The sequence below is a fragment of the Ixodes scapularis genome, unplaced genomic scaffold (genome assembly GCF_016920785.2).
Source record: "Ixodes scapularis isolate PalLabHiFi unplaced genomic scaffold, ASM1692078v2 PGA_scaffold11__112_contigs__length_91849675, whole genome shotgun sequence".
Classification (NCBI taxonomy): domain Eukaryota; kingdom Metazoa; phylum Arthropoda; class Arachnida; order Ixodida; family Ixodidae; genus Ixodes; species Ixodes scapularis.
This window is the reverse complement of record NW_024609837.1, coordinates 49,470,111-49,497,429: the sequence shown is the minus strand read 5'-3', so window position 1 is coordinate 49,497,429 and position 27,319 is coordinate 49,470,111. Positions and strand designations below refer to the sequence as shown.

Sequence of the window (27,319 nt, the reverse complement as noted above, 5' to 3'; positions counted from 1 at the left end):
TTTTGTTGTAGTGTTGGTCTCGCAAAGTTACTTGAACCCTGCGAAACGTACGTTCAGTGCTTTCGCCCCCGAACACGCCTATTGTGAGGATCTCTGTCCCGAGCAATTTGCAGTCCAGTCGCTGAGACAGTTCTTCAGTTATGAAGGAGCGCTGACTGCCGCTGTCGAAGATAATACGGGCAAGCTTCCTTCTGTTTGTACCTTCCGCCCACGCAGTAACCGTTTGTAGGAGCACTGCCGGCTTGCTGTTCCTACCACGCACATGCATAGCGACCGGTGCCGGTTCCTTCGGTTCTGTCTCATTCGATCTGGTGGACGTTTTTCCCGGCGCGTAATTCGGGTCGCACATAGTGGACGCGTGTCTGCCTTGACATTTGCCACAGCTGGGTGCTCCTCGACATAATCTTGCCATGTGATTGGCCTTTGTGCAGCGGAAGCACCTCCGGTCTGCTTGCAACCTACGCTTCTTCTCCGCTAGCCCGATTCTTGCGTTACATTCCGGTGTTCCGTGCGCTTTTGACTTGCAAAGGAAGCACTCTAAGACGTCCACACTGCCGTGCAATGCCGCCGCGGTGGAACTGCGAGTCTGAGTGTTGATCGTTGACCTCTTCACAAAGCCATGCGTCAGAGAAGAAGGTCTGGGCTTACCGACGGCGTCTTCCAGCTGGTGTTTTGATGTCCTTTCGCGGCTCTCCACCTCGATACGTAGAAAGTCGAGGAGAAACCGCAGAGCCCTCAGATGTACTTGCTGTGGGGCGGATTCCAAACTAGCGTCTGTCATTGATGCCCTTGCGGCGTTGGCATTCCCGGTCTCCTCCGCCGACATCTTCCGGTTGAAATCGAGAGTGATATCTCTCGGTAGCACTCGCAAAAGAACTGTGTAGAGCATAGCTCCATACACCTCTTCGCCCACCCCTAACGCTCTAAGGCCTCTGATGTGCGCCTGTAGAGTGTCGTATAAACACCGTAGGGCTCGGGTGTTCCGTTGTGGTGGCACTGGCTGTATGTCCATGAGACCTTCCATGTGGTCCTGGATAAGCGTCTCTTGCTTCCCGAACCGCTGCTGCAGGAGCTCGATGGCGTCCGCGTAACACTCAGCGGTCGGCTGCAATCCACCGATGGCGGCTGCTCCATCGCCGGTCAGCGCTGATCGCAGATAGTTGAACTTTTCTGATGGCGTGAGTTCCGGATTTTGATGAATGGCGGTATCGAATTGCTGCCAGAAGGGTTGCCAGTCCTTTAGGTGCCCGTTGAATTGGATTAGTTTTAATTTTGGGAGTTTGATTTTTGATGTCACCGAGTATCCTCCGTTCCGGTCTCCGCTCGATGGTCCCCTTGCTGGGTGGCTGCCCTCCACGCTCTTGATCTTTTGTTTAAGTTTGGTGAGGTACGTGACGATCTTGTCCGAATACTCGATCGCATGACTGAACTCTGCTTCTGCATCTTGTCCCGTGATCAGAGGTTCGATCGCCGCGTCCACGTCGTTCAGTTGGTCGCGGGCCAGATGAATACGCTCGATTAGAACCTCGAGGTCGTTGACGCTTGGCGTAGCTAGGAGTAGTAACGCGTCGGCCTCACCAGTCAGTCGTGTCACTTGCATCCGATGCGTCTTCCGTTTTTTCTTGAGGACGTCCATGATCGTCGATCGTTCTGGCTTGGCTTGATGAAAAGTTGCTGTAAACCACCAGGTTCCCTTCGTTCAGTCGTTCCTTTCGGGTTTCGGCACCAATGTAGGAACCTCTGGTAGTCGTGGATGGTTACGTTCAAGCAAACTTGTATTTACATTATCTACAAGCTGCAAGCGATGCGATCTGACGTGTCGTTCCCAACCGTTCCAAACACGAGCCTCGTCTCGCGCCCAGGCCACGCGCTCCCCCGGCCGCCAGCTCCTTGCCACGCGCTCCCTTTTAAGACGTCTCTGGCCGATTTTCTCCTCGTCTTCGATGTCCTCGTGCCAGTGATATGGCTTATTACGAACCACTTAAACGCTCCAACAATCGTTCATAAGCGTTCGTGTCGTTCGACTGCGTACGCCGCGATAGAATTTGCATTCATTGGGCAATACTAGAATAATTCTAAATCTTTCGAGTTTAGCACTTCGAGGATAAGTTTGTTTTGCATCAGGATGATTTCGCGTCGGGAGTTGCTGCCGTCAGCGAGTGGGAGCGGTCACTTCGAAGACGGAGGCCTAACGAGAGCGTCGCTTTGGCTAAAACAACAACCGACCGTCACTTTGACGTCAAGTTGAACCGTATATTTTGACTCTCAAGAAAGATCCGCTGGAACTACCAAACCATACAACGCCTAGTCTCAGCGTTTTTTATTCAGGCCCTCTGGTGGGCAATTAGAGATACTACCGGACAAACCATGCAGTATTGTGCACAGCTACGGGGGCATGCGAATGCCAATGCACTAGAGCGCAGACTTCTGCGATATGTATCGGAGTCGTCAGTCTGCATTTAAGAGTAACTGAGTGTAGGAGATATTGATAGTTTATACTTTTCCCGTCTCTTTTGAGCAGATTATCAACACTGTGAATAGCTACATAGCTTAAGGAGAAATAATTTAGGTGAACCAATCTTTCAACAGTTACCACAAGGAGCCAAACCTGCACGAGTAGGTTATTAAAGAGGCATTGAGATTATAATATTCGAGTTAGTTTGTACTCTTCGTTATGATCTCGCTTTCGTGTCCACCATGGGCACATTATTTTCATCACTGAGAAGAAATGTAATCTCCGCCTCGTCGTTATTCTGAAACATCGCGTACATTTGAGCAGGAGCTCCAAGAAATGACACAAAGAGCAGAGACGGACGAGGAGTGTTGTCTGCACTCATCGTCCACTATCGTTGTCTGCTTCTGCACGGACGCTGAACTGACTCCGGAGCTGGTGCAAGGTATTGAGGAATTGGGTCTGAACTTGTTTAGAACTGGGATGACTCGAACGAGCGAGTGCAGCGGCCGTGCAACTTCCAGTTGAATCGAATGCGTAAGTTCCTGCACTGCTGAACTAGTTCAGCCAGTTCAGGCGAATCGAACAGAACTAAAGTCAACAGTCCAAAGAGTGATTCCCTGCCTGCCGCTTACGTCACTTTTTGATTGTGGCCCGCAGAGACTTTCACTTTGAAAAACACGGTGAAATCAAAAATTGTAAATTCAATATCTCCGCTAAAATATTATATTGGCGGCCCCATATTTGGGTTACGATTTCAGCGATGTTTGCTGGTGTATTTAGCAAATTTGCAGGCAAATGGGCGTCTATGACGAAAACGCCGGAGGACTCCTTTAACGTTTTCTAACACTACGACTATTTTCTGGATCGCATTTTCCCAGCTCCGCCTATGCACATAATTGTGGCCATGGTCGGCCATCTCTTTGGTAGAATTGTATTATCTCTAGCCATCATAGTAATATGGTTGACAGCACTGTGGCTGCAGGCTGCATAAAAATGTCCGTGGGTCCAGTACACTATACCGTCAGTGATATTTCGTCCTTGATTAAAGTCGCTCGACGACGCAGGTTCTTGAAACTCACTGGATGCGACAGAAGGAGGTCGACTATATAGTCATGTTGTGCGGCGCGCTGTTCAGATCTCTTCGATCGCGAGAAGACAAGAACCTACCATTGGCAAGTATTCAGTTCTGTGGCTATCCTTGCGCGCAGGGATACGTTCGGTGAAAAATATTTGTTGCCACCCAAGGTTTCCCCGAAATCGCCCCGCGACCCTTCAGCTTTGGGTGGAAGATATGCACACTATCTAAGGGGCGGTAAATTGCGCCACCATAATAATATCGTGGATCTAGAGATAATATGACTCGACCGACAAGATGGCCGACCGTGGCCGCATTCGCAGAGCGGCCAAGCGCGATCCAGCAAATAGTCTTATAGAGTAGTGTTTTAGAGCAATACTAAGACGGCAGTCAATTTACCCAAAAGAAGAATGACGATAACAATTGAGGAATTTAGTTGAACTGCTGGAGAAATAGGTTATTTGACACACACTCTCGCTTAACGCATAGCTTACATGCAATAAGAAATGCGTTAGTTCAAAGGAGTGTCATTGAGGGGCTGCGTGTTGTACTGGGACAGGACGTTCCGTAGCCTTTGCGAGATCCTTGAGTATACGTTGAACCGAATGGAGTGCATCCTCGTCGGCCGTCGATCATCTTCTGACGGGTGAGGCGTTGCTTGGTCTTCAAGCCCTCAATGCACCAGTACGGGCCAGAATGTTGAAATTGGAGTGAAGACTGAATACTCCGGTGCCATGCTTCTAGGCTGTTGTTGGTCTGAGGAAGCTTGTCTACAACGCGCTCATGGTAGCTCCAGAGTGACGGGAGAAAGGGCAGTTCTCAGCGGGTTAGGTTTCTTCCGAATGGTACGCCAATAGACGTGCTCTCGAAGTACTCAAACACCGATGACTTCCGTCATCCTGGTTGCTGATATCGTCCTGGGTAGCTTCAAAATCCTAGGGACTCTCATGGACTCGCGTGACTGAAGTAAAGTCTTAGCCCCGTGACTCACTCCGAGAGAATCACTTGACTCTTGTGGGGTGTTGAAATGAATCTAGCAGCAAATTAATTCATTCATTCTTATTGAGGGAGACGTTTGACTCCATCAAATATGTAATCTGGTGGTTCTCTTGGCGGAGTCGCGTGGTTCTAGAAAAACGAGAGACACGTGATTCTATCAGAGAGAATCCAGTGGCTCTCGTAGGAGGTTCACGTGATTCTAGCACAAATATATAATCCAGTTCTATGGGAGAGTCGTCTGACTCCATCAAAAATTAAATCTGGTGAATCTCATGGCGGGGTCGAGTGATTTTAGTAAAACGGAAGTTACATAATATTTTCGCGAATGCTAATTTTTGGGACGACGAATGACTGAAGGAAACTAAAGTGTTTATGGGGGAGAACTTGTGCCCAAAGCAAGATAGAAGGCTAGCGTCGCAGGCGTGGAAGGCGGAGTAACAGCACGATCGAGCGCTGGGGTGAGAGTAAGTCCCTCTCTCCGCGCGGAGTCTTTAATGTATAAACACGCGTGGGCTTCTGGAACAATGGGCATAGAAGGTTCGGTGCGTAGTACATTGTAACCTTGAACAAGCAACAGGGCTCTCAAGCTTACCAGAATGCAACCTTTACAGACGTAACAAAAGGGTGCGTTCTCTCCCAGGCATCGAACCTTGGCCCTTTTAGTGAGAGCCAAGCACGATACCCATTCGGCCACGGGAGCGCTTGCTCGATGACGCGTGTGGCAATACTACTGTAGGGTCCGCTGACCCTTGTGAAAGGTAGTCACCTGACTCTAGGCAGGAAGGGGGTCACCCGATGCCACTGCCACTGGGTAATAATCACGAAGCTCTAGTGGGGGTAGAGTCTACTGACTCCTCTGAACACTAGAGTCATATACTTATTTTAAGAAGTATCAAAACAGAAACAATTCTAGACCATCTCGAAAGGTATCAACGTTGACTCTCTTTTTTAGAGTGTGCAGGTGCCATAAGCGCATTTTAGATGAGCTTCCTTAGACCAACACCAGCGTAGAAGCATGGAACTGGATACTTTACATTTCTCTAGGGTTGCGACTTCCTAACCCGTGTCGGCTCGCCGAGGCCTTGAAGACCGTGCAGAGCTTCACCCAGCAGAAGATCATGGATTGTCGAAGAGCATTCACCCTATCGGGCTCGTGACCATACGCGAGAATCTCGCAAATATTACTGAACACCCTGCCCCGATATGACACACAGCCCCTCATTGACATTCTCTGGGGCTGTCGCTTTTCTTTCTGCATGTAAGCTGCATGTGAAACAAGAATGCATGTCAAATGAACTATTGCTTTAGCAGTTTCACTAAACTAATAAATTCTGATATTCATTCGTTATTTGGGTAAATAGGGGGCCGCTTTTTTGTGGATATAAAACGTTCAGGAATTAACTGTAAATCAATCATTTAACAAACAAAAGAAAACAAAAAAACGCCTACCCTTCGTCGTTAAGAGTCGAACGCGAGAGCTAAACATATGAACTCCTGCTGGTTCCCAAGCCAGTGAATGTATGGCTCGCCACCGAAGGGTCGTGAGCTAGCAGGACAAGCAGTAACAAAACCCCTAGTTTGAGCGATGGTCAGTGAGAAAGCGAATCGGTGCTTCTGTTGTTATATGACGGTGAGAATGTTTTACGAATGGTTGCTGTCATTGGCTTCGGACAAGTCGGTTGCCTTTGATTGTCCAACAGTAGCCCATGATTGGTATTGACTAGTCTTACCGAGATTAAGGCACATCCAGATCCAGTTGTCTCTACTGCCAGTTTGTTGGGCAGGTTGGTGACCTTCTTTTCTTGAATAACGAGCTTCGTGGGCTCCTTCAGGTCGTAGGATTCGTCCACATCGGTACCAGCGACTTTCACAGAGATGTCCACTGGATCTTTGCTCACGTGGGTCGCAAACGCGGAAAGTGCCTGGAGACCCAAAACTGTGTCCTGAAATTAAAAAAAAAAGAAGATTATTAAACGATGTACAGATTGACAAGGACTTAAATTTACGCGTAAGGACATCATCACTTAAATGTTCTTTATTTATTATCTGCATTTCTAACGTTACCAGCACTGTTACGAAATAACTTACAATCGAGAAGTTTTACATTTATGTCCACCATCTTACTGAGAGAACATTTCCTAAAACTTTCAACAATATCTTACTTTCAGTATATACCATATCGAGTAATTTCTGGGCGTTCATAACATATCGAGCCGCATATTAGTTTTCTTTTCGACGCCATCACAGTCGCAGTAAGTATGAAAGAATCATGAGCTGCGTTTAATTCTAAACCGATGCTACCTATAGACCGATCCCTAAAGCCACTTTGGCTACGCCACGGCTACCGCAATGAATCGAGGGAACTTTAGTCTTTTTACACGTGCCGCAACCACGCTGGAGCTTTGCGCGTGTAGAGCATGAGACGGCACGAGCCGTCTCGGGCACTGCCGCCTGTCTACTGTGAACTAAAGTTATGGCAGCGTCACGCATGCGCCGGAGGCTTTGTGAGATCGGTCTATCGGAGACATGAGCGACCAAGAGCGCCTTTGCGGTTGGCCTTCCACAACTGGCCGAATGCTGACTATTATCTAAGCAAAGGATTTCTCATTGACGGGAATAAGAGTAGTGTAAGGACTGAAATTTTTACGGTGTTGGCAGGGTTGGTTTTAGAGCGCAATGATTTCAAGCTCCCACCATGCGTATTACAAACACCATCGAACTCGTTCTTGACAAGGTAATGGCGTCACGAGAGGGAATCATAGGAGGGCGCCACCTAAACAAGTTGCCGCAAATAGAAGGAAGAGGCTGCGCCATTCGTATTCTAACGTGTCCACAATAGCCTTTCCAAAAAAGGGCTCCTGGCCAGTTCCATCTTCAGTGCTTCGTTTCGTTTAATATTATTATCCCTCAAAGGTACTTGAAAAACACATTGCGTGAGGGGGGGGGGGGGGGGGGGACAAGAAGGCAAATTTGAACAACGGATACCCCTAAAAAATAAACAGCTGATTAATTAAGAACATGAAGTATACAAATATCGACAACAAGAACTAAACATGGTGATTATGAACAGTTTGGAGATGTGCCTTGCAAAGATCTCTGAATTTATTGTGATTAGTTTACAATTAGTGGACGAATGGAATTCCAGTTATTAATAGCAAGAGCCAGTGGGAGTTCTTGAATTTATTAGTCCTCGCGACTAATGGCTTCATTTATAGGCTATGGCCGCGGCACATGGAAATGTGTGATGGCGGTTGTAAGTAAAGGTGACGAAAGTAGGAGGAGGAAAATAATAGTTTGTGGAAGATGACAAGACGGGAGAGATTACTTATTTCAGACAAGGGCACCAGTCGAGAGCAGATTATAGAGCAGATATGGAGGACTCTCGAGAGCAATCATGTGATGTGAAACGAATTGCCTTGTTTTCAATCGATTCAAGTTTTTTAATGAGATAGGACTGATGAGGCCATAAATTAAAGTCAGCATAGTTCAATTTAGATATTACAAAACGTTTTGTGCACAATAAGTTTAACATAACGTGGGGTGAGGTGCAAGCTACTTGTAATATATCGCAAGGATATATAAGCACTAGACACTATAGTATTAATAAGTATTCCAAGTGACGTTGTGAGAAAATTTAACGCCTAGATATTTACAGTTTTACACTTTTTCAAGGGGCTGCGTTACCAAGGGGTAGATACGCATTGCTTGATTATGTGTGCTGGTCAACTGTAATACCATACACCAATAGTTCTCAAATGGGGGTCCGCGGTACATTTGGGGTCCGCGAAGGCAATCTAGGGGTCCGCGAAGTCCCTCCTCATTAGTCAAGTCCGGCAATAAAAGTTGTCTTTCTTAGATTGAGAAGAAACGTTGCAATTTTCGGGTGAGGTTTTTCGCATGTATGTCAGCGACAGAAATCTGCTTCACACTATTGCTTACTTCTATCTATTTATTAAATAACTATTATAATTGACCTATACATTTCCCTTCCCTTCACCACGAATGGGATCTTCTATCATTTCCGCCGATCCACAAAGGGTCCGCGAAACATCAGTGGTTGAGAGCCGCTGCCTCACACTTTTATATATTTACTTTCATTTGGCACGTATCGCACCACTGTGAAAATATACTTAAATCCTGTTCTAATAATGCAGAGTGATCGGGGTTAGCAGAGCAACGATAAATAACAAAATTTTCCGCGGTATCAATATCAAAGGTGAATATTAAGAGTTGACTGTACCTGCGTGGAAGAAAATCCGCCCCGGCTGTTCCTTTGGGTGGCCATCCAGCGAACGATGGGCTGCGCTTTTCCCAGGTTCTCCTTGTCGCCAAGCTTCACGTATGTCAGCACCGCATAGGCAGCAGTCTCGATGTCAGCGGACGCAGACGATCCTTTTCTGGCAGCATTGGACCAGTATGTCAGGCCACCTGAGGAATATAACTCGTTGAAATTAGTGAAAAGACAGCAGTGCATTTGAAGACAAATTTCTGCTTGGCAAAAGTCTAGAGGAACACAAAGTTAGCCAGTGAGTTGGTTACACATGGGACGGTCTCAAGAATCGCGAAATATTGAATATAAGAGACCGATGTTCGTTGCATGCAACTGTTTGTGTACTTTCAATGTGATTTAAGGAAACCTCTCACGAATAAATTAAAAGCGGGGCTTCGGACCCAATACACAAATTTCAAAACGAATTTTCCAAAAGGTAAGCATTCAGATAAAAATTAAAGCCAATTTGGCATCGCATTTGCAAAATAAGGGCCGCGTGTGCACCTTTTCGAATATCACAAAGTAGCAGTCATGTCTCTAGCGAAGACACGGTCTTCGTTAGAGACATGACAGAAATAAATGCACTCATATCTCAAGCATGTGCCAAAAATTTTTACTTCAAACAGATGTACATTAATACTGGCACACGCGTCGCCGAGCGAGCGCGTGCGTGGCCGATAGGTTTCCTTGCTTAGCCTTCGCGCGGAGACCCCAGGTTCAATTCCTGGGAGTGGACGCGTCCTTTATATATTCTTTCAATTTAGCGTTCTCTTAAGTTCGAGAATCTTGTTGTCTGATAGAGGTACCAATGTTCTACGGGCCGAACGTTCTATGCCGAACGTTCCAGAAACCCACGCGGGGACATAATAGACTCCGCATGGCGAGGCGGAGCTGCCCACGACAAGCTTCATGGGGCTGCATATATTCAGGCCCTTCTAAGTTTGCTGCATGGAACACCGATCATCTGTTCAACGGCTAAATATATTCGCGCGTGCGTGGCGAAGTAGGTGACGCACGCGACTGCCATATGATGGAACGGAAACCCCGCATGACCCGGTCTTCCTTCTTAACAAACATTGGTGTTTTGGAAAGTTCCAGTTCATTCTGAGCTGTCATCGAGTGTTCTGGTTCAGAACGTTTTTGAATGTCCTACGTGTATTAAAACAGCGGTGAGGCACTGGTTCAGGAGAGCCGCTTGGTATTTTTTGAGGTTATAGGCGCAAGCTCCTCTAATTGAAAATTGACATTCAGTTTTATATTGGCCCCTATTTTTTTTTCCTTCGTGAAAATATCAAAGGCAACACAAACCACAACTCCGCGTACCCGCAACGTCGTTGGTCCTTATGGAGACACGTTGAGTCGGTGCCCTGCAACGTACCTTTGTGGGTGGACACCGCCTCCAACTTGTCCACGTAGTCCTTGGCTGAACTGTGACTGGCGAGGGCGGCTGCGTACGCGGAAACCGCTAAGTTGTGGGGACTCGGGTTCTTCTGCGCCGCGATGCAATTCAAAGCGGACTCGACGACCTTCGGTTCCGCAAGGCCTCCTTCCAGAAGGGCCACAAGGACGTACGCTGTGAGGGCGCCAGGTGCTGTTTCGTTCACCTTGCCCTGTAATTATAAAATGCATATGTCGCCGACGCTACTGACATGAACAAAGATGTAATATTGGTGTGCGTATTGTCGATGACACCTCGCCTACTCCTACAACCAGTACGTTAAACTATTTTAAAAATATGTACATAAAATATCCAATAGATATCGTATATTGCGACAAAGGCAGATGAGCAACCCGCAAAACAGCTAAACAGTATGAGAGTATAGCAACATTCATCGCTGAACACGTCAGTCGAACTCCACAGCTGGGAATGTCCTTCACCTAGAAAACACAAGAGGGTTCGTTGGTTGAACTTTCTGGAATCGTGTGCAGACCGAAGGTAAATCCGGAGGTTGTCAACTCCGAAAGGCACATAAGCCTTTAACAACGTAGAACTTTAGAAGCAGAGAGAAGGAGAGAGAGTGGAATCCTAGAGTCACCAGCTTTTCCTGAAGCATGAAACTGGCGTTCCTTCGAGCGCGTCAGTAGAACAACTCTTTATCGTTACCGGAGATGCATTCTCAGTGAAGCGGGGAAACATAACTGAAATAATTACCAGAGGCGGCTGCTCTGCTTAAAGACTGACCTGAAGAGGGTTCTGAGATTGCCTAAATAACGCGATATCTGTCTGCTGACTCCAAGCATCCTAAAAGTCCCTAAATCATGATGTTACGCGGCAGATTTCCCCATTAAAAAAACAATCCAAGATCGCAACACACCGATTTCATCTCCGGCAATGGGGGGAGCATGTTCCGAAACCAGGATCGCTGTCAGCCAATAACGAGCGGAGGATCCTCTCGCCTCCGGCGGATGGAACCGCGGAGTGATATCTCGAATGCGCGCGGTTCGTTGCCCATACAGCCCGGACTACGATGGAACCCATCGAGCACGCACTCGAGAGCTAGAGGGCCCACGACAGAACACATCACTCCCGCAACTCCCCCCCCCCCCCTCCCCTTTCCGCCAAAAAAAAAAGATATATGTCTATATATATAAAACTAATTATAATTTTTTGCTTTGAGACGATTATTGCACTATTAATTTCGCCCTCCGTGAAAGATTAACATCCTCGACTACTCTTACTTGTCTTGGGTTGCCAAAGGCATGATAGCGCTTTTTAGACGAGGACAAAAGAAAGAAAGACAAGACAGCACGAGCGCCGGCTGCAACTATTTAATCAACATGAAAATGAGGCATATATACACGCTTCGATCCTATCAATCAGCCAACCCCAGGACTTGCCGCCGCTCGCATGAACTGCACCTCCTTATCGAAAAGGTTGATGGATGCAACGCTGACACACCCACCCCTGCCCTTTTTAAAAAGGCCAGGGGTCAGTGTTGCATCCATCGACCTTTTCGATAAGGAGGTGCAGTTCATGCGAGTGGCGGCAAGGCCTGGGGTTGGTCGATTGATAGGATCGAAGCGTGTATATATGCCTCATTTCCATGTTGATTAAATAGTTGCAGTCAGCGCTCGTGTCTGTCTTGTCTTTCTTTCTTTTGTCCTCGTCTAAAAAGCGCTACCATACCTTTGGCAACCCAAGACCACTACCAACTAGCCCATCATTCAGCATTGATAAATACTCTTACTTGCTTCTATCATGTACAAAATCACACACATCTTTTGAAGGCCCAGCGTTTGCAATCTCAGTAAAATGCCTCGTTTTCATTGGTGATATGCCGTCCTGGCTGCCGGCGCAATGATCCTCCCATCGCTGGAGATAATTTCGATTTTTGTTGTTTTTTAATAGAAAGATCGGCCGCGCATCGTTATGATTGATTAATTTCTAGGGCGCTTATAGCCCGCAGAGTGAGTTATCACCATATTTAGGCAATATCAGAAACCTTCTCAGGGCTTCTTTAAATGTGAGGACTACTATTGAAAAGAAAACAATAAACCATAAAACGAAAGCAGTTGTGTATCTCGTCGTCAAAGTAACCGGAAAAGTAACTCGCTACTTTTGAGGTAATGTAACACGTTCCTTTTGAGAATCAGTAACGAGTAACGCAATTAGTTACTTTCTGAGCGATGGACGGGTAACGGTATTTAGTTAATTTTCTGGGTAATATGGTGCATGTCTGACTCATAAGTACAGCAAATTAGAATACTTTAAAGATTGAATGATTAAAAATTCTTAATATCTTTTCGACATAGTACCAATGCATTGCTGTTTTTTTATCCGTAATTGTCTAAACTATATTAGCGGTACTACTAGAAAAACGTCATGTTTACATGTATGTCTAGAAAAGACATGACTACGGTACAGCAGGGTCAGATGGTCCACTTCTATGCATATTACACAAATAAAAAAAAATACTGTGATATTGAAAAAAAAAGTAGCTTTAGAGACCGATAACATCGGTTTTTGTTGCGTTTTTCAAACGGAGACATAAGGTTTGTGGTGGGTGCACTTGTGTCATCTCTAGTGGAGATAGTGAACACCAGCTGCCTAACAAAATGTCCCCAATAGAATGTAGTTTTCTTTGCCACCACCGCCCTTACCTTAAGATTATATTAATATATTTTATCTTTCATCTTCGGTCAAAAGTAAAATTGAGGAAAAAATCTGTTGTAAGTAACAGTGTTAGACCGTAACGGCTAACCACGTTTTATTTTGCTTGCGTTCCCTATGCGATCTCAGTGCCTCACGCAAGCGCCGGATTTGATTAGTCAGAAGACAATGATGAATGTAGCAGCTAATATAGCTGTATCTTGTTCTTCGTAAAAAGGGGTTGCCTATAATAGACACGTTCCAAATAGCCATCGAGCAAGATTAGCAGTCGCCTTTCCTTGGACACGAAGCGTCTGATTCGTTCCGAGTCCTCGCCGAGCTCTGACGCAGCACTCGCATCCAATACGAGCGAGGCCGAGTTCAATCCTAATGGTGACGTCACCCTCGTGTCTAATACATGCGCAGTGTTTTGCTTGCCCAAACAATGGCGAAATCGAATTATAGACGCAGCAGCTACTAGATGGCGCGCGGACGTCTAAAAAGGGTCTATAACAAGTGCGGGCGCCTAACACCTCGTTCCAGACAATGACAAATGTCCCGCATTGTATGCATGAGGGTGCCTTCCGCTTTCTCATTGATCGGTACTTTCAAGTAGGCCCTTTCCGACGCTGCAAATAAGCACGCGCAGTCCTAGCTTGTGTGGACGCCCGGTATTCTTGGTAGCGCTTACTTAGTGGTACCGGCTCTCAGTAATAGTATAGAGTCATGGCTGTCCCAAAATTTAAATTGCGACATGCCTCAAATTTACCCGCTCTGGTTTGATAAAAAGAATAAAGGAATAAGGTTTGGCTAAATATAGAGGTACATCAGACACAATTTGTAGGTTTCCGATAGCTGGTATAAACTGCAGAACAATTAGGTAAAAGTTCCATTGAAGCGTGAAGACACTCACCCTAAGGCCAGAGCTGAGCACTCTTCCAACATTCTGGAAGCATCCGTTAGTCTTTTGTTTTGTGGTGACCCACTTGATGCTTTCCTTCAGGTTGGCGGCGTCAATGGGGACGTATTTCTCGGCCTGCTTAAAAGACTTCACAACGAAGGACGTGAGGAACATGCTGCCGGTTGAGTCGCTCGTTCCGAACGCGCTGTAGGATCCGTCTGGGTGCCTGTACTTCATCTGACGCTGGTAGCCTGAAATTTGAAAAAGGGTGGAAGGAAAAAGGAAACGTCACTCAAAATGATAATTAAACTATGAACTGTTGCTTCATAGTGCATAAGACGCTCCTCCCCAGATCTTTGCAGGAAAACTTTACTTGATAAGAATTCATCCTTCTTTCCGGTGTCGAAATTCGACACCAAAAACATGCGGTCCTTTAAGCTTGTAGAGTTGCTTGGAATGAAACATTATATAACCCAGTGATCTGTCTGATTCAATATGTCGTTTTCTCGATGCCCTAGTCTCGTTCACAAGAAGGGAAATATACAGTAGTCAAGCTAGGGGTCTACTGTGTAACCAAAGGACTTCACTAAGCTTATTTGTTTGTATTTGTGGGCGTCAGAAAACTTGCGTCCATAACAACCAGACAAATAATTATGTATTTTGCCAGCTGGTTCCCAACTTGCTTTTCATAGTCCGGCGCGTGGGTCTCTATCTTAAAGAGCGAGTCAGAGTGGTTCCCGAAAATCTTGTATTCATATGAGGTGTTTATATTAAAGGGGTGTGTATTGACCAGACACGGCTATAACGTTTAAATATGTGAAAAAAAAGCTTATCTTCTGTATTTTTATAATACAAACAAATAGTAACCTGCCATTTGGTCTATACGAACGTAGTTGATTCCACTGTTTACGAGAATCACAGCCTACATGTGTTAGGTCACAGCCCAGCACGCGCATGTTCGCTTTGGAAGGCGAGCAAAGTACGCGCCACACGCAGACTCTAAGAAAGGCTCGAGGTACACCTAAGCACTTCTTATGAGTAGTGAATGCAAAAGCCCGCTTGTCGTTCTTCCGCTTCCTTGTTTCGTCTGCGGCGTATTTGCGTCGGCCGCGCGCGCGCTTTCTCACCTCTCATTGCCGCTCTGACCTTGGACCCTTTTTTGTTACCGGCGCGCTCGCAGCGCGGACAGGCAGCGCCATGGGGTGGTGGTCCTTGAAACTGACGCGCAGCGGCCAATAGGAGCCTCGTTCCTTGAAACTATGATGCGCGCCAGCCAATGGGACTGAAGCCGAAGTCCATCGGCTTCACTACGCTCCTTTGGGATCGGGGGAACCAGGTGCGGTTTAGCTAGGCTTTTCGCGTTATTTCAAAATTGGAAGATCGCGACTTCCCTTGGAGAAAGGCGTTTAGCTGCCGTTTAGGGCGGCTTCAAAGCTGATGACGTCGACTCGCTCCGTGGGACAGTTAATGCTTTCGCATTAAAACTTGGTCTCCGCAGTCTCGTTTTCGCGCCTGCTGAACAGTGTTTGGTATTTTGCAGACTAGCACCCACCAGTCTTGAGGTTCTCGACAGCCTTCTTCTCGATGTCCTCTTCGTGCTTTCCGGTAGCCTTCAGGTAGTCCAGGACGTAAACGTTCGGCGTGAACTTGATCATATTCTGCTCGCCGCAACCCGTCGGAACACGAACAAGGGAATCCAGGTTTTGAACGGCCGGGCCCATAATGTCGCCTGCAAATGTTCGAAAAGACATACCCAAAAGCGAAAATGACCAAAAGAAAGACCTTTCGTTAACTTGTGCCCCATCATTCAGCCCCTTTGTAAAAACATTCGAGAACAAATACTTAAGCATATATTTATATTGCTCTCGTACTTATGAACTTGAGAAACGCATGACGTGGCAGATTATGATAACGCTCCTTCCTTCGTGCTTTGTTTGCGTTCTTATCGTGGAATGCCATGGACTCATTGGCTGCGGAGCAAAAATGTGCTACTCCGAACTCGACATACTCTGCAATTCTTGAACCGCCTTTGACTTCGCTAATTTAATAAACACACCACTTTAGGTTTTTCCACCTTATCTGTCAGACTAGATCCACGTGCGAGCCGCATCGTTTAAATACGAAGCACACTAGAAGTTTAATATACCTAAACTTTAGTATGAAAGAAAGAATACACATGAGAAACAAAGACAATACAACCACATCTGTCATGGAACAAAATATGTGGTCGTGTTGTGTTTAAACAATATTATTTCTTTCATCTTGACCCGCACCAGTACGCTCTTCGCCCGACAATACATGCATAAGTTAGATACTGGAGCTATACCAAGAAATAATGAAAAAAGTAAATGTTTGCCACGTAACATATATATATATATATATATATTTCACTTCGAGCGCACTGCCTTTTACAGAGGGGTCTCTTTAGAAAATAGCGTGCTTCAGAAAGCTAAATGTCTTTAACAAAACACGGAGAAAATAAGAGCACTGAAATCTTAAGAATAACAGTGAGGCGTCAATTACTGCAGCCCTTTTGCTTTGTGATTTCTTCTCAGTGGTTTCAATTGATTATAGGGTGATATTTTTGGGGTCATCCAGCAATGAAGAAGTGAACGTTCTCCTGTTACTAAAATGTTCCTTAGTTCTCTGACATGCGTGAGTGATTTAATTGGTCTTTGTGATCACTTCTCGTTGAAGGCTAATCAACCCACCTGTGACGGAAACGTATGCTCTCGCAGAACCTTCGACCAGATCATCGGGAAGAACCAAGTCAAACTCGTTCTTGCCATCGCCCTCGGTGACATCTTCGCACAAAAAAAAACAAAAAAAACAAACACATAGGTGTCAGGTTGGGAACTGTTTAGGAAATGATAAAATGTTCTAATTTCGGTGTAAGATTATATTTGCTTGCGCTTACCTTTGGGACAAACAAATACGCTCTTGGTTTCCTCCTTGGGGAACCCTTCAGCCTGTAAACCACATAAAAGAATTCCATAAATGCCGATCCAGTCGACATTGTACACAGTCCATCTTTTGTGTAATTATGGAGACTACTCCATTCAGTGATTTTATGCTCTACTTTAATTTTTCTACCTTCTCTCTTTTTCTACCTTCTCCTTCTCTTTTTTCTACCTTAAAAAAACTAAGCACCAGAAGCGCTCGCTGATCAAACAAATATAGACATCTTAAGCACCTGAGGAGAAACAAGACCCAACGGCTTTTGTGTACACATTTTTATTGAAGTAAGTGCATTGGTGTGGACGTCCCGGAGACGATTTACCATCTCTTGAACGAAAATTCATGCGAGAATGCTCGTCGAAACAAAAGGCCTTTAGTCGGACTTCGCTGGCGCACGTGGAGTGATATTAATGTTTCAGTATTTCAATATGCATACCTATTATAGAAAAGTAGTTTCCATTCAATTAAGGTAATAAAAAGCCTAAATATTGTCAGGCTGCCACTCATATTTTCTTGCGCATAAACAACTCATGCAAAATTTATCTCACTATTCCCAGATCTAAGAATTCCCTGCACTAAAGTTTCTGTTTCCGTGTGGAATTAATTTCCAGGTTTTATAATAACCTTACGGGGCCCTATCAATTTACAAAATGTTCTCATTGGCTTGTTTAAAATGCATCCACCTGACGACTTTTTTTTGTGCATTCTTATGTGTAAGCTAACATGGTATTTTGATGTTTCGTTCCCCCCCCCCCTTATTTAAAGTAGCCTGAGGGCAATTTAGGACAGCACGAAATGCATAAAATAAACCAAATTAAGTGGGAGAAAACAGTTATCTTACCTCAATAATAAGCGGGCGGGTAACTGCGTCCCTCGCGACCACCTTTTCCACCTTCTGGTCACCGCAGACAGTGTCACTGTTTGATCCCGCAGCCGACACCGTGAAGTTCACTTCTCCGATTGTTTTCGGCCGCACGAGGAACTTGTGAGTGAGACTCTTGCTGCCGCACACGCAGAGCGTGGTGGATGCGCTGTCCTGAATTGTGTAGTCTTCGCTTTCGGCGAGTGTGAGACCGATCTAAAAAGAAACGATGTGAAATCAGGCCTCTATTTTGGGAACGTTCTACGTCGAACATGCGGGCGCCATGCGGTATATACACAAGTCATCCCGGGTTCTACACAGCTTTATTATGCTGCCATTGTCATCTTGAATGGCCGAAATTCGTGTGTGGGCGAAAACACCGTTTTGGTTGAATTGATTATTCTTTATAGTTTTACATCTATAACCTATTATCAAACCACGTGGTTCACGACAAGAGTAAAGGAAAAGATAGACGGGTGTTTTTCATGCTTTACGTTTAAGTTAAAAGACGAAAAAAAAAAAAAAAAAACGTTGAAAGCTACACTTATATGGTTTGTTCAGTTCGGTTATATGGCCTAAAGAACATAATATGAGGGAATTGTCACACTTAATCGGTCAAATAATTGAAATGTATTAATTACATTTTAATTCTGCAGAAACCGAAAAATGATTTAAATTAGAAACTTCCTGATACTGATCCAAAACCGCACTAAATCTCTCAGCGTTACAAAGATTTTCAGCGCGTAAGAATTCGCTGTGGGTTATATTTACCACCCCGGCAAAATGTAGAAGGCTGACAGTGCCGGAGCGCGAATGATAAGAGACAAAAGAAGCACACGAGCGTGTTTTGGTTACGACAGCCTTTCATCTGTTACCCGAGTGAAAACTTCGGCGCACGACAACGCATCTCACGCGCTCAAAGTCTTCTTTTCGTTGACGCATCAGCAAGTTTTTTTTTTTTAACAATTCCTGACTGCCTAATTAAAAAGTAAATAAGAAATTCAGTTAAGTATCTTAATTATCGTGACTATTATTCTCGTATATTGTGACCCCATGGCGGTGTAACGCTCCTCCGCACACCGTATTAGTGTAGCCTTCATGACTTATTAAACACAACATGTAAAATCTACAGAAATCATACTCCATAGCTATACATTGACAGATATTGAACCACACACTTCCATCAACAATATCACCCTGGCAATTGGAGCCAGATCTTCTGACCCAACTCCCCCTCCTCGAGCCCTTCCCTCCTCGCAGCTTTATGACGTGCTCGGATTTCTCCGGATATTAATATATGTCGCGTGCATACACCCTTAGCGACAAGATTTTAGCCATGAGGGCTGCATGGGAAATCTGGGTTCATGCGTTTGCGCTAACGGTCTCTCGTTTTGTACGCGGACGCTTTACAGTGTGGAGTTGTTTTGAGCAGTACTTACGGGGAGGCACTTCTCAAGGTAATTGAAGACGGAGACCTTGACGGGCACGAGTTCACCACGTACCACGGAGTACGGCAGTGAGAAAGAGGCGAAAAATGGCTGGAATGCCTTGATCTTCGCCGGGTCCGAGACACCAACGCCGTCCTGAGAGTTGATGCACACGGTGCTTCCGACCCACTCAGTGATCGTGTGTGGAATCTTCTCCTTGAAGGACAGTTGACCGTTCTCGCTGAAAAAGCGGAAAGAGGTCCAGAAGTTTGAAGTCCGATAGTGTCTTTGGGGAACGAGTTGTTCAGCAGGAAACCATCCAGGTTTTAATTGTAAGATGTCTACTTGTAAGATGTAGCTTGTGTTCGAAACCTGCTGCTGCGTAAAACCCACAAACAATTGTGCCCTAGTTACTCTATAGCATTGCTTCTGAAAGCGGTTTTCTAGAAATGCAAGCATTCCATCGTACCCTCGAAAATTCTTACCGCCATAATGTCTTCTGACATTCCTGTTTCCTAGTAAAGTATACACAAGTTTTAGCTGAATGTAGTTTTATTAGGTAACATCCCCTTGCGTACAATTATGTTCCAAATGTTCCCGAGGTCTCATATAGTGCGTGCGAGTTTACTGCTTCAATGTCAAGATCCGGGGGGTCGCTTGGCTATCAGTAAAATTACCGTATATAGCCGGTCCTCAAGATTAAACAGTCAAACTCCGTACTGCAAAACTAAGGTAGTCCAATCACTGCAATCGGAGCAGCACGTCCGGTGGATAGCTAATCTTCGTTTTCACCTTACGTGGAGGCCCGCCAGCAGCTAGGAGCTAACGGGACCAACCAATCAGCATCAAAAGCGTACGTCACGAGGCGTTTTCTGTTTATGGTTGATTCAGAAACAATAGAACATGTACAAACATATGATGATGATACGCTTTTGACGCTGCATGATTTGCCCCATAAGTTGGCAGTGTTGGCTGCATCTGGACTTCAGGCGAAACGCAGTATAGTAATAGATAAAGGGGCCAAAACGAAGATTTCCTGATTGTATGAAAAATGCTCGTGATTCTAGTATTATTACACTAGGGAATCGTGCCGGGCGTCCACAGATCGGTTGCTTTCAGAGTATCTTTTCGAAATTCTTTAATTTATAACAGTCGTCCTGTCCTTAAAGATCCGATACCTAAATAGTGACATTTACGCAAAAATAAGTGAGTGAAAACTCATTGTCATCGATGATATGTGGATTAAGTTTTGGAGCTATACCGATTTGTGGAATTCGACATTCTGTGGACGCGTTTTCGTAGATCGGTGTGATTGGCCCTTCGACTGCTTTATGCGAAAATAGCTCAGCAAGTGCTTTAAGGTTGAGTATCACTGGCCGATGAGAATATGCGCATTGTGCATGGGCAAGACTCAATAGGTGTTTATACGCTTATTTAGTTTTCTTCCAACAAACAAAACAATTAGGTCACAGACACAGCATAAATAATTTATGCTGTGTCATCGGTCAGGAGACTTTCGAGCAATATAGTACGAGCGATCCATTAGGCAAGAAGAGAAGACTGATCCATACAACGTCTCACTGTAACTTGGAAAACGGTGAAGGCTGTGGTCCCAGTGGGCCAACCAGAGCGTCGGTGGCACACACGTGACTTTATCTGACACGTGGCGCGCAATTGTGTCAAATCCACGGGATGTAGGATAAGTAAAGCCGCATTTAAGCAAGGGAAGAAATGTGACGTTTCAGACACACAAGTGAGAATTCGAGTAAAAGGGCATATTCTCGTCCTCCTCTTCTACAACTACTTAAGTTACGCTATCGCCCTTACAACTTTGGATGAGGGCTGTCACAAGGTTTGCCTCCGTCACTCTGATGGTCTGGATGGGGCCATGGCGTTCGTTCTTTGCTGAGTGACGGTGAAACAAAGCAGAGTAGCCTCAGCTTGTTTATGACATGCGTAAAAGCCACCTGGCAACATTTTCATCGTCTTTATAATATTTGATGTCGGCCGGCGTGGTTAGCTTTGGGACGCATCCTCGGGGGCGTGTTTTCCTCGCAGCTTACTCGAGTTCCTTGAGATCCCACAGCCACGTCTCCGGGAAGTAGTTTCGCACCTCGACGGCCGACTTTGCCGGGATCTCTCGGTTGACGGCAATGGCCTCCGGCAACGAATCCAGGGTTGCGACGGCCGGGGCACCACCTACAAGACTAACTCTATTGGCAAATGCGGGTGGCGGAGGCGGGCCTGCCAGAGGGATTGGTGAGGGGTACCCTATTGTTCCGAAAGGAAAGAAAAGCATGACGCGTCAGTTTGATCTCTGGGGCCGCGCGCCCAAGTGCCATTCGGAAAGATTGTCTGTCTTTCTTTTTTTTTTAACGTCTTGTTTTAAATATGTTTATTGGCTGCCTGTGGGGTTGTTTATCTAAGGAATTTATCCCTGCTGAAAAATACTTTAGACTTGCTTCTCCGGTGGAGGTGTTGATTTGAATCAAAGTGGCTGCTTGGGCCGGTTCATTAACCTTGAATTTTAGTCACTGCAAACTTAAAACACAGGGCACGGTGATTCCTGTGCGTTTTATTACCCCTCCGCAGCCAATGAGACTGCGACATAAGCCAATAAGAGCTCCGGATAGCCAATCAGGAAGTAATGAATTGGAAAGTAATGGCCACCCACTCCGTTTCTACAAATGTCAGTGACTCTCGTTTTGTTTTCTCGCTTCTAGTTTTTTTTTTTAGGAGCACTTGCCCGAAACCCTTAAGAGAGAAGTCGCGGATGCTGGAAAATAAGTTTCTTTTATTTATTTATTTTTTACTAAAAATGCAGGGTGTTCAAGGAAATGGTTAAACCACATCCAGTTCAGGCATAGACTTGAAGCTATCGGAGCTTTACGGTGAATAATTTAGTCGTAGTGAATAACCAATTACACATTTCAATGACAATCTTTCTGAATAGCGCAGGGTGTGCACGCGGCACTATGCTTAGAGATACTAATGCCGAGGCAGAGGCCAACCACCAGGAGAGGGGGAAAGAGCGCAAGAGTGAGGCAGGTGCTGGAGGTTCTAAGAATATTGAACCGCGAACCTTGGAACCGGTTACGTTGAGCATAAAATGCGGTCTTTTGGCCGTATCGGGAGCCGCCGCGAGCTGCGAGGCATATGGGAGAGGCAATGTTAGATTTGGGTAAAAGAGCAGACGGTTCATTTCTGACCTTTAGATCTATATCCAGCGGCAAGGAAATGTCTACTCCCTAGCGAAGCGGCAAAAGCAGAAGAGAAAAAAAAAAGATGGTTCAATTAAACTCTGGTCAGAAAATAATTCAACAACAAAAAAGCGCCAAATGAAACATAAAATTATAGAAATATTGGCAAATACAAAGGTACTTGAATACATAATTTTTTTTTATAAAATTGTGTTGTTTTTTTGGAAAATTACCTTGCGATTCGCAACCATTGAAGGCATATATTTTAATGCGAGTGTGTGTCATTCGCTAGTGGATTGGCGCCATTCATGACGTGGATGGGCAGTTCCCTACGACTGATTGATCGTTATACATTCCCCAAAATATATGTGTTACATTCTAGGCAAAAGTGCGGCAGAGTATGAGGTCAAAAATGTTTGAGGAAGTAGCCAGTGACCAACAGCTTCGTCAGAAATAAAAATGAATGCTCTTGGATTTCTGAATATTTAATACGACTTCATTAACAGGAAAAACTTCCCTGCTCAGAACAATAGCAAACAAAAAACTGTCTCGAAGGTTGTGAGGCACACGTGCTCGGCGTTTTGGAAAAATAAAGCAGGTAAGACTGGGAGATTTATGTAGTCTTTATACATGACCAAGAGGCTAATATGCTGCCATGAACATTCCGTTTCTCATACCACGAACGACATATTTATGGGAGAAGCGTATTTGATCCTTTATTTTGTCGAGCATTGAACCTCTCTAATACCACACGTTATTTGGTAAAAAAATTTTTATATGAAAAATAGAAGTGTTCGTCATAAGGTGTTTTTGTGAATAGCCGTCGCTTCGTCCGGTCTAAATTTCATTAAATAGCATATTGGTCAAATGTAAAGTTTTGTTGGGGAAGCTAATCTACGGCTGCTCGTTACAGATGTCTAATAAAACTTACTTATCACTTACTTTTAAGCATTGTTTGATTAAAAGTATCTTCATATTTTTTCTAATTAGTGTTTTTTTAAAGGGGTTATGATTAACAGTTCAAATTCGAAGGCGAAAATATTCTTTCTCTAATTTTCCATAGTTGATTGTTGTTTGCAGCGCTACAGCATGGACAAGGTGTCTTCTAAAAATATTTAAGATGCAAGAACCATTAGCAGCAGAACAGAATAAAAATAATTTCTCAAAAGATCTGCTTTATTTTGTACCAACCTTAAGTTTTAGTCAGCAACTTGATTTAGTGTTTAGGATACTGCAATCTTCTATACTGTCTCGAAATACCACATCTATACGTTTTTGTTAAATCATAATTTAGTAGGAACCAATGTTTCACAAGCTATCACTGCTATAATCGTGGCAGTCGCAGCACAAACAAGGGCTGTTAGTATTTATTGCTGAAAGGATACCAGGTGATGCACCAAGAAATACTGAGTCTAGAAGAATAACACGCATTCACAGGAAAGTTACACATGTTGTATTAATCAGAATATGAAATGGAAAACGTTTTTGAAGCCAATTTCTAACTTTCATAAACCTGTAGTAATTAATTTATGCACTTTAGCTACTGTGAAACACGAGTTGTATATTGGGGTGGGGGGTGGCAGTTATTGGGTGTTTAAGCGAATAGCTCGGACCACGTGGAGCGAAAACTTGCATCCTCGGCGTGCGGGCGTGTGTCACTAATGCGTGATGCACGTTAAAGACCCTAGGCTAGCATTGGTAATGCACCCGTTAAGCATCGCTTCTAGTGTGTGGACACCAGACGCCGACTGGAGCGTCTTTACGCTGTTTAAATGAACATGTAAAACGGTTAATTTTACGGTTTTCTTCAAGTGATGCAGCCCCACTTGAAAAAAAGCTCATTCCTATTGTCACTGATGCAGAATGTACACTGCTGCATAATATCTGTAGTCTGTCTTATTTCTTTAACGCAGTAAAATAAAAACAAAGATGGCAATTTAAACGTATCGCGGCGCAGTATATGTTCAAGGATTCCTGAAGCTTTGAGCAATTTCAGGTATGTGAAGAAGTAATCCAGTAGAAACATAAAGGTGAGGAGCTAGAGAAGCAAAAATGGAATTTACTAAGTTATATGCTCGCCCGAAAATGGTTCGCAAGGCAGTTTTAATCCTGCAAAAAGTGTCGATTGGAAGGACCTCTCAGGCATAATCAAGACTGCCAAATAACGTCATCTACCACATATAGGACCTTTAAAGGCCGCAGATAGCAAATGGTACGTTTTGATTTGTTTCTCCATAATGTAATTTGTGAAGGATGCATTGCCCTGATTGCGGGCAACGCATCTCTAGAGGTAAATAGGAAATGTTTGGATTACATAAAAAACTGTTACCGCCAGCCCTGCGATCATGGCTCGGCAATTATTACCTTACGTCAATGAACTCATTTTGAAACACGCTTAAGTTACACTGATAATAATCGCACGTGCAGTGAAGGTATTGAATAGAGCTAATATAGTAAGGGTGCAGGCGAGCTGGTGAATGTTAATCATGTTGAATACACCTGAGACTGGGGCAGAAATGAACATATAAGTCGAGGAAACAGAAAAGGACCGGACGACGTCTCAATACCGATCCTGCATGTACACTGCTGCGTAATGAATATTTGAATAATCCAGAAGTGCCTTCCAGATACAATAATCAAGATCATCAACTCTTGTTATTACATTATGTCAAGTTCTGTACAATAAAAGTTGTAACCCCAGCTTTCGTTACTCAGAGCCCTTTCAGTCTGAGTCGTCACATACTGCTGTTTCAGCGAAGATTTTCAAAATCCCTAGAAGGAAGATGGTTGTGGGAAAAATTACATAGTAATGTGATTAAGCTGCCAGTCATTGCAAACGTGAGGTAACAAAAAACATGCCAATTAGCTTAATATTAAACTAGAATTTACTAATTAACTTTTAATTAGTAAAAACAAATAGCTGCTTTAATTGAAAACTTGCTGATCATCATCGAGAACCTCAAAATGCACTCATTTTAGAAATGCATTAGCCAAGTGTGTCCGTGTTCTCCGTCCACATGTCCTGCGTCTTTTTGCGGTGCTTTAATACCATTTTAACATGACCAGGCAAGTAGCCCAGCTACACACCTTGTCGTCGTTCCTTTTTTTTTTTGCATCGGGCTCTTTTATGTCTTCTTCCAATCAACCCTGTGACGAAATCTACATCATCGCCTTCGTCATGGTGACGTGTAAGGCAAAACAGTTCGGATACGCCGCGAAACAGGATATTCTTCCGCCTGAGGTAGCCGATCTTTTCGGGTTGATGTTCCCGTCGTCTGGACATGCCAAGCGCATGTGTACGATTTTACGCTCCGAGGCTTGCGGCAAGTTAGGCTGCTGCAGGATGGTCTAAAATCTGGTGCTATCGGACTTTGAGTGAAGAGCGTGTTGCGGAGGAGCTGCGACGTTGTAGAAGAAAGCTTGTGCTGGCGGCGAAATTTTTATGGAGCGTATTCGTGCTTCGCTGCCGAAGAAGCTCAAGGAATACCAGAGAGGGGAGGAGGGGGGATCAACATTGTGTTATTGGGTGTTACTTATACTCCTGCTTCTGTCGTGAACATTCTGAAGAAATGTCCCCCGTATGCTACCAAGCCGTTGGTCAGGCCTCCATATGTGCTGGGCCTGGTGCGACAAGCGTCGCAAATAAACGACCCCTGAAAACAGGGAACGTTGCGTCCTGGAATGTGCGGAAAAGATTTTGAAGGGGTTGGAAGGACCGTGAGAAGGAAGAAGTTAGGGGCGGTTATGTCTTTTTGTAATGATTCACGGTTAAGGTTGCTGGTGTCTGACAAAAAGGCGGGTTTTGCCGTGGTGCCTCATGGATTGTACTTTGAGAAGGCCAGAAGGGCGATGGTAAATACATGTAGGCGTTGTTGGGGGTTGAATAGAAAAAGGTTATGGCCCATAGTGCGCAGTTCTGTGGTGACATGGGGCTCGATTCGTTAAAGGTGTACTCCGCCGATTTCTTCATGGTCCCCGATTTGCTTTAAATTTTGCTAAACTCGCCAAACAACATCGCCAAAATAGTATCCCAAATATTAGGTCAAAATAATTTTTTTTCACGAAGTTATTGAATTTACAATTTTGGTCCTCACCGTGTTTTTCAAACTGAAAGTCTCTACTGGCAACAATGAAAAAGTGACGTCATTGGAAGTGCAGGGGTTCACTCTTTTGACTGTAGAATTTGTTTCCAACTGATTTGAAGCAGTTTCATGGTGTCAAATGAATGTCTTGGAAGCTCGCTCCAGTCCCCGCGCTCCAGCACGGAACAAATAATTGGCATATTCTATTTTTTAGACTACTCGCCCGACTGGCAAGCTGAACTTCCACTGACGTCACGGCCCTGAAAAGGGCGGGTATATTTGAATGTCTGTTTTTGCATCATTTTCATTTGCCGATTTCGCAATAACTATTATGAATTTCACGATATTAAATAGCATTCCAGAAAGGGTAAAGGCCTGGGAGTCAGAAAATATAGTTAGTTGAGGTAGCTCAAAAATCGGCGGAGTACACCTTTAAGCAAGTCTGTGTCGGCGGCAAAATATCTTAGTCTGGAGGTGCTCTTCACAATACAGACTCACAAGGAGTTGATGCCATTGAGATCCATCGTCAATCAGAAAGGTTCCTGGCAGGTGCAGGTGTCATGTTTTCTGCTGCGCCACCTGTCGCCACTTACACTCGACGACACTTGTGTTCAGAACTCGGAGGCCTTAGTTCAATATCTGAGGGAAGATAACCCTGGATGGTGTGACCGGGTGTTGTTTGATGTGGAGGATATATTTTATTCCATTTCCCATCACGACCTCATGCGGACCGTGGATGAGCGCATTGACACGTTCGGGTTTTTGGCCTTCTGGAGCTCCTTTGGAATTGTGAGTGAAGCCTTCCTTGGGTTAATGCGTTTTTACATCATGCCCGCCATTGTTACCTTTAAAGGCGAATCTTTTTTTTTTTTTTTGTCAAAAGAGCGGTATATGTATTCCGTCAAATCTGGCGCCTGTTCTCAGTGACATTTATTTAGGGAAGTGTGATAGGGCAATTCCTGAGAGGTTAGATGAACGGATGATTAACTAGCTTCGGTAT

General features: G+C 44.7%; 1 protein-coding gene across 6 annotated transcripts in view; it reads right to left on the bottom strand.

The window, feature by feature from the left end:
* Nucleotides 1–27,319, bottom strand: part of LOC8043417 (alpha-2-macroglobulin-like protein 1) — a 175,308-nt gene that overhangs the window by 15,484 nt on the left and 132,505 nt on the right. For 3 of the 6 annotated variants that reach the window (XM_040502886.2, XM_040502887.2, XM_029978563.4), the window contains 10 exons: nt 21,101–21,308; nt 19,050–19,278; nt 17,590–17,826; nt 16,708–16,759; nt 16,502–16,594; nt 15,343–15,519; nt 13,803–14,041; nt 10,178–10,409; nt 8,770–8,957; nt 6,260–6,472 (listed from right to left, as the gene is read on the bottom strand). In XM_040502886.2, the coding sequence (XP_040358820.1) occupies nt 6,260–6,472; nt 8,770–8,957; nt 10,178–10,409; nt 13,803–14,041; nt 15,343–15,519; nt 16,502–16,594; nt 16,708–16,759; nt 17,590–17,826; nt 19,050–19,278; nt 21,101–21,308 (1,868 nt within the window). The remainder of the gene's footprint in view (nt 1–6,259; nt 6,473–8,769; nt 8,958–10,177; nt 10,410–13,802; nt 14,042–15,342; nt 15,520–16,501; nt 16,595–16,707; nt 16,760–17,589; nt 17,827–19,049; nt 19,279–21,100; nt 21,309–27,319) is intronic. The other 3 variants (XM_029978569.4, XM_040502891.2, XM_040502890.2) reach the window with 1 other exon arrangement.